The sequence below is a fragment of the Ranitomeya imitator genome, chromosome 2 (genome assembly GCF_032444005.1).
Source record: "Ranitomeya imitator isolate aRanImi1 chromosome 2, aRanImi1.pri, whole genome shotgun sequence".
Classification (NCBI taxonomy): domain Eukaryota; kingdom Metazoa; phylum Chordata; class Amphibia; order Anura; family Dendrobatidae; genus Ranitomeya; species Ranitomeya imitator.
This window is the reverse complement of record NC_091283.1, coordinates 148,692,420-148,704,817: the sequence shown is the minus strand read 5'-3', so window position 1 is coordinate 148,704,817 and position 12,398 is coordinate 148,692,420. Positions and strand designations below refer to the sequence as shown.

Genomic DNA, 12,398 nt, shown 5'->3' with positions numbered 1-12,398 from the left:
GTATATAGCAGCCCACATAACATATAGCAGCCCACGTAGTATATAGCAGCGCAGCCCACATAGTATATAGCAGCGCCACTCACTCATGCACTGGTAGGACTAGGAGCTCCTCCTGCATCTGCCTCATAACTTCAGCAGCACGGCAGCCATCCAGGGGCGGAGAGCAGAGCAGAGAACGTGCTCTCTCCCCCCACAAACAATGTCACGCTGGCTGCCTTCTCTTAACCCCTGTGTGTGCCTGCCTGGCTGCACTCACTGAGTGATAAGATGCTTGTGTCAGAGCTGGCACATAGGGGTTAAGAGAACGCAGCCAGCAGTGACGTTGTAGGCGGAGAGAGCATGTTATCTCCTGCTCTGCTCTCCCAGCTGTATCTATGACAGCATGAGTGGGGCCCCCTCTCTCCCCAGGGCCCCGGCATTTGCCCGCTGTGCCGGGTGCTGACGCCGGCCCTGATGCTGGTCCTGGGTTTAATAAAAAGGCATGGAAAACTGGGGATGCACCTATGGGCCCAGCGACTACCGGGCAGAGTATTAAATACCAGGGAAAGTCACCAGGGAATGAGTCACCAGGGAATGAGTCACCAGGGAATGAGTCATGAGAGCTTCATTGCTGGGAACTCACAGCTCTGTTTGCAAGCCTGCACACTGTACTATACATTCTGTAGTGTGCAGGAGCACCAGAGATTGCAGCCTTAAGTATATAAAAAAACAGGGAAAGCTAGTCCCTTAATGCTGCCGGGATGCGTGCCGGGGGGGGGGGATATTGGGGCGATTCACCTTACTCAGGTTCTGAGTCCCCCGTCTGGAATAGCGCTGACTTCAGTGCTGAAAAACCGCCGGCCGCAGCCCCCTCCAGAAGAAATAGTGACCGCAATGGAGGAGGAAGAAGATGGCCGCCGAGATCTCGTCTGGAACGAGAAGCGCCTGAATAGGGGGGCGGAGCCGCTAGAAGGAAGCAAGCGGTGGGCGGGGCTTCCCGGGATGCGGCCTAAACAGGGCCGAAGCCGGGGACTAAATTTATGGCTTCGGCCGGCGCGCACCCGCAGACTGAGGGGAAAAGTGCCGCGAAGCTCTGTGGGGACCCAGTCGCTATGGAGCCCTCCTCTGACCGCCGGAAAACCCAAATCTCACGGAGCACTTACCCCAATATGGAGGGGGTGGCAGATGCTGCAGGTAGGAGCTGTGCCCGGGTAGATAGGACGGTGCAGGGTTGGGGAGCCTCCATCCACCATCCCTGCAGAAGAGGGGTGGAGAGGAACCGTCTGCCTCCTTCCATCATCCGCTTTTTCAGTGGTGATGCAGTGGGGGCTGCTCGGACGCCACGCTGGAAGGTGCCTCTGTACAGCCGAGGGTAAAACCTGGTGGACAGGGCTGAATGTCCGGCAATAGGCATGGCTGCAGAAGAGGATACTGAAGGTGAAACTCCAGTGCTCGTCTGATAAGGGAGGGGGGAGATCGGTGCCCTTGAAGGGGCCCGTCGCCCCTAAAATCAGCTCAGGCAGTGGCTTCCCACGTCGCAGGAGAGGATACGGAGAGGTAAAATTCCCGTGCTCGCCTGTTGATGGTTCGAGGAGATCGGAACATGAAAGAATCCGTTGCCCCATTCGACCGTAGTAAAAAGTAAAAAACGGTAAAAAAGAGTTCTTTGGGTCTGAATAGCAGACTCGTCCGTGTGCCTCCTACGGACACTAAGCAAGAACTGGTTAGCTGGGAGCCAGCAGGAGGGTGTATACTGCAGGGGAGGAGCTAACTTTTTCTTTGTATTACTTAGTGTCAGCCTCCTGGTGGCAGCAGCATACACCATGGTCTGTGTCCATGGTCTGTGTCCCCCAATGAGGCGAAGGAGAAAAAAAATATTATTCCCATAAATACATTTCTTTACCTAAAAAAAAAAACAAAAAAACAATAAAAGTACACATATTTAGTATCGCCGCGTCCGTAACGACCCGACCTATAAAACTGGCCCACTAGTTAACCCCTTCAGTGAACACCGTAAGAAAAAAAAAAAAAAAACGAGCCAAAAAACAACGCTTTATTATCATAACACTGAACAAAAAGTAGAATAACACGCGATCAAAAAGACGGATATAAATAACCATGGTACCTCTGAAAACGTCATCTTGTCCCGCAAAAAACAAGCCGCCATATAGCATCATAACCAAAAAAATAAAAAGTTATAGTCCTCAGAATAAAGCGATGCCAAAATAATTATTTTTTCTATAAAATAGCTTTTATCGTAAAACATAAAAAAAATGATATAAATGAGGTATCGCTGTAATCGTACTGACCCGAAGAATAAAACTGCTTCATCAATTTTACCAAACGCGGAACGGTATAAACGCCTCCCCCAAAAGAAATTCATGAATAGCTGTTTTTTGGTCATTCTGCCTCACAAAAAAATCGGAATAAAAAGCGATCAAAAACTGTCACGTGTCCGAAAATGTAACCGATAAAAACGTCAACTCGTCCCGCAAAAAACAAGACCTCACATGACTCTGTGGACCAAAATATGGAAAAATTATAGGTCTCAAAATGTGGAGACGCAAAAACTTTTTTGCTATAAAAAGCGTCTTTTAGTGTGTGACGGCTGCCAATCATAAAAATCCGATATAAACAACGCTATAAAAGTAAATCAAACCCCCCTTCATCACCCCCTTAGTTAGGCTAGGTTCACATTGCGTTAATGGGTTAACGCTAACGGACAGCGTTGCACGGCGAAAATGTCACAATTAACGCCGTGCAACGGGTCCGTTAGCACAACCATTGACCGCAATGTGATTTTCGGGTGTAGCGCATCGCTAGAGCGTGCCATTTTCGGCTCGCGCTAGCAAGGTGCCATTCTTTTGTGGCGGGCCTCAGACGCTGCTTGCAGCGTCCGCGGCGCGCCCGAGGTCCGATCCCCAATCTTCCAGAGCGGGGACGTTAACGCGACCACTAAACACGACACCTAAAAAGACATTGCGTTAGCGCAATCCGCTAGTGCTAAACGGATTTCCCTAACGCAATGTGAACCTAGCCTTAGGAAAAAATAATAAAATTAAAAAAAATGTATTTATTTCCATTTTCCCATTAGGGTTAGGGCTAGGGTTAGGGCTAGGGTTTGGATTACATTTACGGTTGAGATTAAAATTAGGGGTGTGTCAGGGTTAGGTGTGTGGTTAGGGTTACAGTTGGGATTAGGGTTAGGGGTGCGTTTGGATTAGGGTTTCATTTATAATTGGGGGGTTTCCACTGTTTAGGCACATCAGGGGCTCTCCAAACGCGACATGGCGTCCGATCTCAATTCCAGCCAATTCTGCATTGAAAAAGTAAAACAGTGCTCCTTCACTTCCGAGCTCTCCCGTGCGCCCAAACAGGGGTTTACCCCAACATATGGGGTATCAACATACTCGAGACAAATTGGACAACAACTTTTTGGGTCCAAGTTCTCTTGTTATCCTTGGGAAAATAAAAATTTGGGGGGCTAAAAATCATTTTTGTGGGAAAAAAAAGGATTTTTTATTTTCACGGCTCTGCGTTGTAAACTGTAGTGAAACACTTAGGGGTTCAAAGTTCTCACAACACATCTAGATAAGTTCCTTGGGAGGTCTAGTTTCTAATATGGGGTCACTTGTGGGGGGTTTGTACTGTTTGGGTACATCAGGGGCTCTGCAAATGCAACGTGACGCCTGCAGACCAATCCATCTAAGTCTGCATTCCAAATGACGCTCCTTCCCTTCCGAGCTCTGCCATGCGCCCAAACAGTGGTTCCCCCCCACATATGGGGTATCAGCGTACTCAGGACAAATTGGACAACAACTTTTGGGGTCCAATTTATTCTGTTACCCTTGTGAAAATACAAAACTGGGGGCTAAAAAATAATTTTTGCGAAAAAAAAAAAATTATTTTAACGGCTCTGCGTTATAAACTGTAGTGAAACACTTGGGGGTTCAAAAATCTCAAAACACATCCAGATAAGTTCCTTAGGGGGTCTAGTTTCCAAAATGGTGTCACTTGTGGGGGGTTTTAATGTTTAGGCACATCAGGGGCTCTCCAAACCAACATGGCGTCCCATCTCAATTCCAGTCAATTTTGCATTGAAAAGTCAAATGGCGCTCCTTCCCTTCCGAGCTCTGCTATGCACCCAAAAAGTGGTTTACCCCCACATATGGGGTATCGTCGCACTCAGGACAAATTGCACAACAACTTTTGTGGTCTAATTTCTTCTCTTACCCTTGGGAAAATAAAAAATTGGGGGCGAAAAGATCATTTTTGTGAAAAAATATGATTTTTTATTTTTACGGCTCTGCATTATAAACTTCTGTGAAGCACTTGTTGGGTCAAAGTGCTCACCACACCTCTAGATAAGTTCCTTAAGGGGTCTACTTTCCAAAATGGTGTCACTTGTGGGGATTTCAATGTTTAGGCACATCAGGGGCTCTCCAAACGCAACATGGCATCCCATCTCAATTCCAGTCAATTTTGCATTGAAAAGTAAAATGGCGCTCCTTCCCTTCCGAGCTCTGCCATACGCCCAAACAATGGTTTACACCCATATATGGGGTATCAGCGTACTCAGGACAAATTGGCCAACAATTTTTGAGGTCCAATTTCTTCTCTTACCCTTGGGAAAATAAAAAATTGGGGGCGAAAAGATCATTTTTGTGAAAAAATATGATTTTTTATTTTTACGGCTCTGCATTATAAACTTCTGTGAAGCAATTGGTGGGTCAAAGTGGTCACCACACATCTAGATAAGTTCCTTAGGGTGTCTACTTTCCAAAATGGTGTCACTTGTGGGGGGTTTCAATGTTTAGGCACATGAGGGGCTCTCCAAACGCAACATGGCGTCCCATCTCAATTCCTGTCAATTTTGCATTGAAAAGTCAAATGGCGCTCCTTTCCTTCCGAGCTCTGCCATGCGCCCAAACAGTGGTGTACCCCCACATATGGGGTATCAGCGTACTCAGTACAGATTGTACAACAATGTTTGGCATCCATTTTATCCTGTTACCCTTGGTAAAATAAAACAAATTGGAGCTGAAATAAATTTTGTGTGAAAAAAAGTTAAATATTCATTTTTATTTAAACATTCCAAAAATTCCTGTGAAACCCCTGAAGGGTTAATAAACTTCTTGAATGTGGTTTTGAGCACCTTGAGGGGTGCAGTTTTTAGAATGGTGTCACACTTGGGTATTTTCTATCATATAGACCCCTCAAAATGACATCAAATGAGATGTGGTCCCTAAAAAAAAATGGTGTTGGAAAAATGAGAAATTGCTGGTCAACTTTTAACCCTTATAACTCCCTAACAAAAAAAAATGTTGGTTCCAAAATTGTGCTGATGTAAAGTAGACATGTGGGAAATGTTACTTATTAAGTATTTTGCGTGACATATCTCTGTGATTTAAGGGCATAAAAATTTAAAGTTGGAAAATTGCGAAATTTTCGCCAAATTTCCGTTTTTTTCACAAATAAACGCAAGTTATATCGAATAAATGTTACCACTAAAATGAAGTACAATATGTCACGAGAAAACAATGTCAGAATCGCCAAGATCCGTTGAAGCGTTCCAGAGTTATAACCTCATAAAGGGACAGTGGTCAGAATTGTAAAAATTGGCCCGGTCATTAACGTGCAAACCACCCTCGGGGCTCAAGGGGTTAAAGAGCCGGATTGAATTTATATAAATTGCATTCATTTATGTAAATATCTGCTAAACTGCATTGTATTTTTTCTTTATTTGTTAGGACACATTGTTTGTACATCCATCTGTTTTTATTTTGTGTATATCTGATTACACACATTTCTTGGAGTGAATAAATCGCAATTAATGTGCCGGATTCCATTTTTCTTCCTATATTTTATTTTTTTCCTATATTTGAAAGAGTTGGTTTCCTATCCGTGCACCTGCCATCAACAAGGAGTACCATACTTCTTCCCATTTCTAAATGAGGAGCTAAACACAATGACAGCAGGTATCTCTCCACACTTGGTGATTTTTGACATTGTATAGGTGCAGGTACAATGTGTCAGTCTGGAGTCCAAGTTGTTTAGAGGGGTGTTCTAAAAACTAGAGGTCAGCGGCTATCTACATTGTGGTGGGAACTGACCACTGAGAACGTCTCCTAATGGGGGTCGTATCTCCAGGGTGAATGCAGCAATGGTAGGGCTTGTGACCACTGTCTCTCTATGAGACTTCTCCGTACTCAACTGTTACTGTCAGTGCTATAAAGATTGAATGGAGGGTGAGTGAACAAGCGAGACTGATGATCCATGTAATCAGCGGACACAAGCCACTGGTTCTGGAGATCAGTGGGGGTCTCACTGTCGGACCCCCATCGATCTGGTAGTTATCGCATATTCTATGAGGAAGCAATAACTTGTAGTTTAACGTTTGTCAAAACTGAATAAAATTGTAACAAATCTCAGCTGTGAGACGTGCTAGGTCTGTGTAGTATGTAGATGTTAGAGCATGGCACAATATTCTTTACATTTTTTTGACACAAGGACTTTTTCTCCCAAACCAAATTCCTGCACCACTTACTGCGACTCATAGGAAAGACTAGTGGAGGCCGATCCGGATGAGCTGCCGGCATCAATAGAGTCCAGATCCGATGGGAAATTCTGTCCAGAACTGGCGCTAAAACAAAAAACAATCACTAAGAAGAAACAGAGGGCCTGAAAATGAATCACAAGGTAGAGAGGAGCATGGCGCAGGATAGGCTGTTAGATACGCTGGAGGAGCATGTGTCAGCACTAACTGACCAATTCCAGCAGAATAGTGACCGCAGCTCTGGAGGTGACTGGAGAAAGGCATGTCATGCATCTGCTTCATTACTTGCCATTATATAATAATATCTAGGGTGACACGGTCACTGGCACAATATATGAGTGGAGATATGTGTCACTGCGCATAATGGCGTCAGTTATTGTGTTGGGAGGGTTAACTTAAAGTTGCAGACATGGGCTGGTTCAATGTGGGCATCCATAGATTGGGTGGGAGGGTGCCCACCTTATCTCCACCTGCAGGGCTGACACTGGCATGGGTACGGACAGGACCTGGTATGATGTCACAGACATGTGATCATCACATGGTCTGGCTTAAGTAGCTTGACTTGAAAGCAGTGGGGTGTATTGTGGTTTGGACAGCACAAGACTCCAAACGGCGGCTCCAGGCGGAGCTGAATACACCTGGTGGTCTGAGTAGGCAAATCCTTCGGACAAACGGATATGGTCATGTTATATTTTTGTTTTACCGTTATGCCAGAATGGTTCTGTTTATTTTGCTGAACTCTGCTATGGTCTATGCTGTCTATAATAAACCAGCAGGTGATTGACTACAAGAAACGTTCTTGTGTTTACCTTGGGAAGCAGCCCAGTGTGTCAACCCCTCACACTAGATATAATGTATAAGCAAAGACTGTTTGTACCTGCGGGAACATGCGGCCGGACCAGGCTCCTCATCACCAGCGTACATGGGAACACATCCATCAGTACATTACCCATTAGTGATATTCTATGATGTTCAGGACACTGAATTTACCTCTTCAAGCTCTGAATCTCGTCCAGCGTAAAATCAAAGATGCTCGCCAGATGGTGGTTGGTACTCCAGGCCGAGGTAAAGTCACTCTGTAATGTCAAGAGGGAAAGGATTCCCATCATAAAAGAAATATGAGTAAGAAGATATGGAGAGACAGGCAGCAATGATACCGAAAGGATAACAAGTTAATAATGAGAGGAAATGTCTCTCACGGAACACCACAAATTACATCATTGTAGAAAGTTACTGACACTGGGAATGGCATCTTCCAGGAGGAACTGGGCCTGCTTCCTGCGGATTCCTATTCTCTTCTGTCGCTCTTGGGGAAGGAGGCTGCAGGAGACAAGACAATGGATGTGTAATACAAGAGATGATGAAACCACATGCAGTGGTCATGCTCACAGTCGTACCAGTCTTTGTATTTGCTGCGACCCTTCTTCTTGACATCCGCTCCTGACCGGTTCTCTGTCTGGCCAAGCAGTTTGTCTGGAAGGAGCTTGCTCGGAGGGCTTGGCGGCACACGGATACGTAAACGGAAGATGCATTTTTTTCGCTTTATTTCTTTGCCACAAAGAAACCTGTAACATAAAAAAGTAATTAGGAACTGTACAGGAGAAATCCTGAGAGAATTCTAGGGCAGCTTCTCACCTGAGGAACGAGCTGCCACCCAAGTCACTGCTGTTCCTCCAAAGCAAGAAGCAATTTAGTGAATGCAATGTAATAATCCCCAGGAGGAGAGAGCAGAGTCTGCAGTGGTCTCTGACATCAAGTGCCAGTGGGAAGCATTTTCTGGATGTTCTCGTACATTGCGACCATGCTTCCTTTTCTCACATTTTTATTCTCATTCTTGAGCCCATTAGCAAAATAAAAAATTCAGTACTTTCCACATCTGACTAAAGGACATACAGGGAAAAATACTTCCTATTAATTAAGACGTCCTGATGGTCTAAGGAAGTAGAGGCTGTGAAGCAGTGACCACTGTTACAGGTAGGGGGCACTGCATGGTCTTCCTAGAATATGCATGGAGGCGAACTGAGGCCACAGGAATGCATGGCAATCGCAGGCATAACTGTGGTGATGAGTCTAAGTCCGGCATTATTGTAAATGGCCGGTATGTGTGTCGCAGAGGAAGACACTCTGAACTGTCAACCTGAAGTAAGGATGTTCTGGGACCTGTAGTCCTACAAGTAAATTGTGTTGTTTTAGAAGGAGGCTGACAGGGCTAGTTGTGAGAGCTGGGTGGGTCGAACTAGCCACACACACCTCCCACCTGTGGGAGTGGTTACAGCTTCATAATGTGACCAGGGTCACATGGTTTGAGAGTGTGGACCTTAATGGTCTGTGCTGTAGGTCCTGGAAAAGTCTATGTGTTGGGAGTTCAATCTCCCTGAATAGCACATGGTGGGGCTTTGGACCTGGTGGCCTGGGTGTTGGAGAAACGTCCTGTATAGCACCCAGACAGGCCACATGCCTGTGTGATGGACGGTCCCAGGTGGGGATGGACGTTCTGAATAGCGCACAGTGAGACCGTGGTCCTGGACGGTCTATGTTGGAAGCTCCTGTGAGTGGAGTCTTCCTGGAACGCCTAAAGGGACCGTGGACCTGGACGGTCTATGTTGGGGAAGCTACCGTCCTTCGGTGGGTCTGGACTGACTGAAGTGTGCCTGCCAGGCAAGTTGGTGATCCCTGTAAGGCAGTTTTCCCAGGAGAAAGGACTGACAAGGAGTCAGCAGGTTGAACAGGAGCTCCCGTAGCGTACCTCCATAGACTGTTGGTGCTTATGATGTTTCATGAACTGTGCGGTCACCCATAGCAACTGGTAAGAGCCAGACCAGCGTGTTTGGTTGTCGCAAACTTATGATGTGAAGCTTTATGTAAAGATTGTTTGCATTTGGTTCACGTTTTTATGGTTTATGACTGCCTAAATAAACCAAATAGTCTGTTTATGTGAGAAAACTGTGCTTGAGTGCTTCAATCCCGTGCCAATCGAGTGTTCCCCAATACCCTAGTGAGCGCTATCTCACATGGGGCTAATGTCATGAATTCTGCACTGGTCACAAAGCAGGAAGGCGACAGCTGCTCTGCAGGTTTTGTCCAACGTCTTGTGAGGTAGAAAATATATCAAACTAAAAATGGATTTATGTTCACTTTTTCATATTTTTCTTTGAGCATTAAGTTGTTAGTGTCTCTACTGATTCATAGAGTTTGAGGCTGACAATGCACACTGCAAGCAGACATCAGAGCCAGCAGCACCACAGCGAGAGCAGCTCCACAGTGACAACAGCGCCACAGCAACAACAGCTCTTAATGGATAAAAAATTACCTTTTATTAATTAAATTTTAAAAAAATCTCAATTGGTGCACTACATAAACCATCACCATAACAACAACATACAATAGAAAAGACCAGGGTGGAGCCTGACCCTACACTTCACTATATACACCCTACCTGTCAGTGGAGGTTGGCACCCTATCACCTACGCAAATGGCGCCCCCGCTCATCGTCGACTATCCCTTCTACCCCAATAGGCTCTTGTAGGATGGGATAAGACAGTGTTTATCATACATAAGGTGCCCCAATTATTATATTTTTTAGTCCACATCGGCAGATCTCTGATTACATCTATCCTGCCCCTACCTCTCAGCGGAGGTTGGCACCCTATTTTGGTATGCAAGTGGCGCCCCCGCTCATCGGCGGCTATCCTCTACCCTGTCCCTTTTTAAACAGTTTCGGCAAAAATAGCTAAGATGCTTTAGTGCTTTAAAGTGTCAAAAAAATGTTTCTCAGGGTTTCTAATACATGTATGGTTCCTCTTGATGTGGCACTCATTCACAATTCATATACTCAAAACAAGGTATCAGTTAATGATTTGATGATCCATAGGTCCGGATACCAAATCCAATCTATACACCAACATTTGAAATCCCAAACAAGTCCCTTAGAAGCACATCAATAGGTCTGTTACCTACATGCTCATAAGTATATCCTTTGTAAACTCAACGCGTTTGCCCTCTATAAATTTATGAGGTTCATCAGGAGTAAAAAGATTGCCAAAGGGCTACTTAGCTTCTCATAGATGATAGGTTTCAACCGATATAGTCCTTAGCACCTCAGGGTAGGTCCCCTCTTGATTTAGTGCCTCAGGACAAGTGCTAAAGTACATAAGTTTTATAGCCTGCTCATTGTCCATTCATTTGCATCACCTGGTTACTTAGCATGCGTGTCAACACACCGCACATCCGGTTCCCATCCAGCGTTCCAGACGCCTCACGTGATCCAGATTATGTGACCACATTTTCTGCAGTACATGTGCGCAGGCGTAAACACCCGCGCATGTGCTGACGTTATTGCGCTTAAGGTGTGCGCTTCACCTACTGCGCCTGCGCCACTCCGATCACCATTCACCACTGAAGGCGCTAATTTTGCTAGTGCGCAGGCGCCGTCAATATTCAGGTGTTGTACATCCTTATATCCGCACAGGAGCACGTGATCAAAATTAAGTGCCCACACCTCCTGTAGTACATGTGCGCAGACGCAAACACCTGCGCATGCGCTGACGTTATTGCGCTTCAGGTGCATTTCACCTATTGCGCCTGCGCCACTTCAATCATCATTCACCTCCAGAGACGCTTATTCCATTAGTGCGCAGGCACAGTTCATATTCAGGTGTTAATCATCCTTATATCCGCACAGGAGCATGGCTGCACTCCCCACACGTACATAGCCCTTCTTTTTCATAGGGGAATATGAAAAAGAAAGAATAAGAAATGGCACCTAAATTGTGTCTATTTCCTAGACCAAGTACAACACTGATCATCTGGGTAGTGACCTCACTGCCGCGGAGTTAAATATAACTCTGTAACTCAAGGGACCTGATTGAAGTCTCTGTATCATATTATGACCGGTTGTATTTGCTCCGGGAATGTAGAAAGAACGCATGCGCAGTGGCTGTAGTACGTGTGGGGAGTGCAGCCATGCTCTTGTGCGGATATAAGGATGATTAACACCTGAATATGAACAGCGCCTGCGCACTAATAGAATAAGCGTCTCTGGAGGTGAATGATGATTGGAGTGGCGCAGGCGCAAAAGGTGAAATGCACCTGAAGCGCAATAAGGTCAGCGCATGCGCAGGTGTTTGCGCCTGCGCACATGTACTACAGGAAGTGTGGGCACTTAATTTTGATCACGTGCTCCTGTGCGGATATAAAGATGTACAAATTCTGAATATTGACGGCGCCTGCGCAATAGCAAAATTAGCGCCTTCAGTGGTGAATGGTGATCGGAGTGGCGCAGGCGCAGTAGGTGAAGCGCACACCTTAAGCGCAATAACGTCAGCACATGCGCGGGTGTTTACGCCTGCACACATGTACTGCAGAAAATGTGGTCACATAATGTGGATCACGTGAGGCGTCTAGAACGCTGGATGGGAACCGGATGTGCGGTGTGTTGACACGCACGCTAAGTAACCAGGTGATGCAAATGAATGGACAATGAGCAAGCTATAAAACTTATGCACTTTAGCACTTGTCCTGAGGCACTATATCAAGAGGGGACCTACCCTGAGGTGCTAAGGACTATATCTGTTGAAACCTATCATCTATGGCAATCTTTTTACTCCTGATGAACCTCATAAATTTATAGAGGGGAAACGCGTTGAGTTTACAAGGGATATACTTATGAGCATGTAGGTGACAGACCTATTGATGTGTTTCTAAGGGACTTGTTTGGGAATTCAAATGTTGGTGTATAGATTGGATTTGGTATCCGGACCTATGGATCATCAAATCATTAACTGATACCTTGTCTTGAGTATATGATTTGTGAATGAGTGCCACATCAAGAGGAACCATACATGTGTAAGAAACCCTGAGAAAC

At 45.6% G+C, this 12,398-nt stretch overlaps 1 protein-coding gene across 1 annotated transcript in view; it reads right to left on the bottom strand.

Annotated features, from left to right (window-relative positions):
- Positions 1-12,398, bottom strand: part of PHF19 (PHD finger protein 19) — an 87,738-nt gene that overhangs the window by 24,014 nt on the left and 51,326 nt on the right. The window contains 4 exon segments of the mRNA XM_069747433.1: positions 6,527-6,622; positions 7,526-7,611; positions 7,774-7,841; positions 7,910-8,100. Of these exon segments, the coding sequence (XP_069603534.1) occupies positions 6,527-6,622; positions 7,526-7,611; positions 7,774-7,841; positions 7,910-8,100 (441 nt within the window).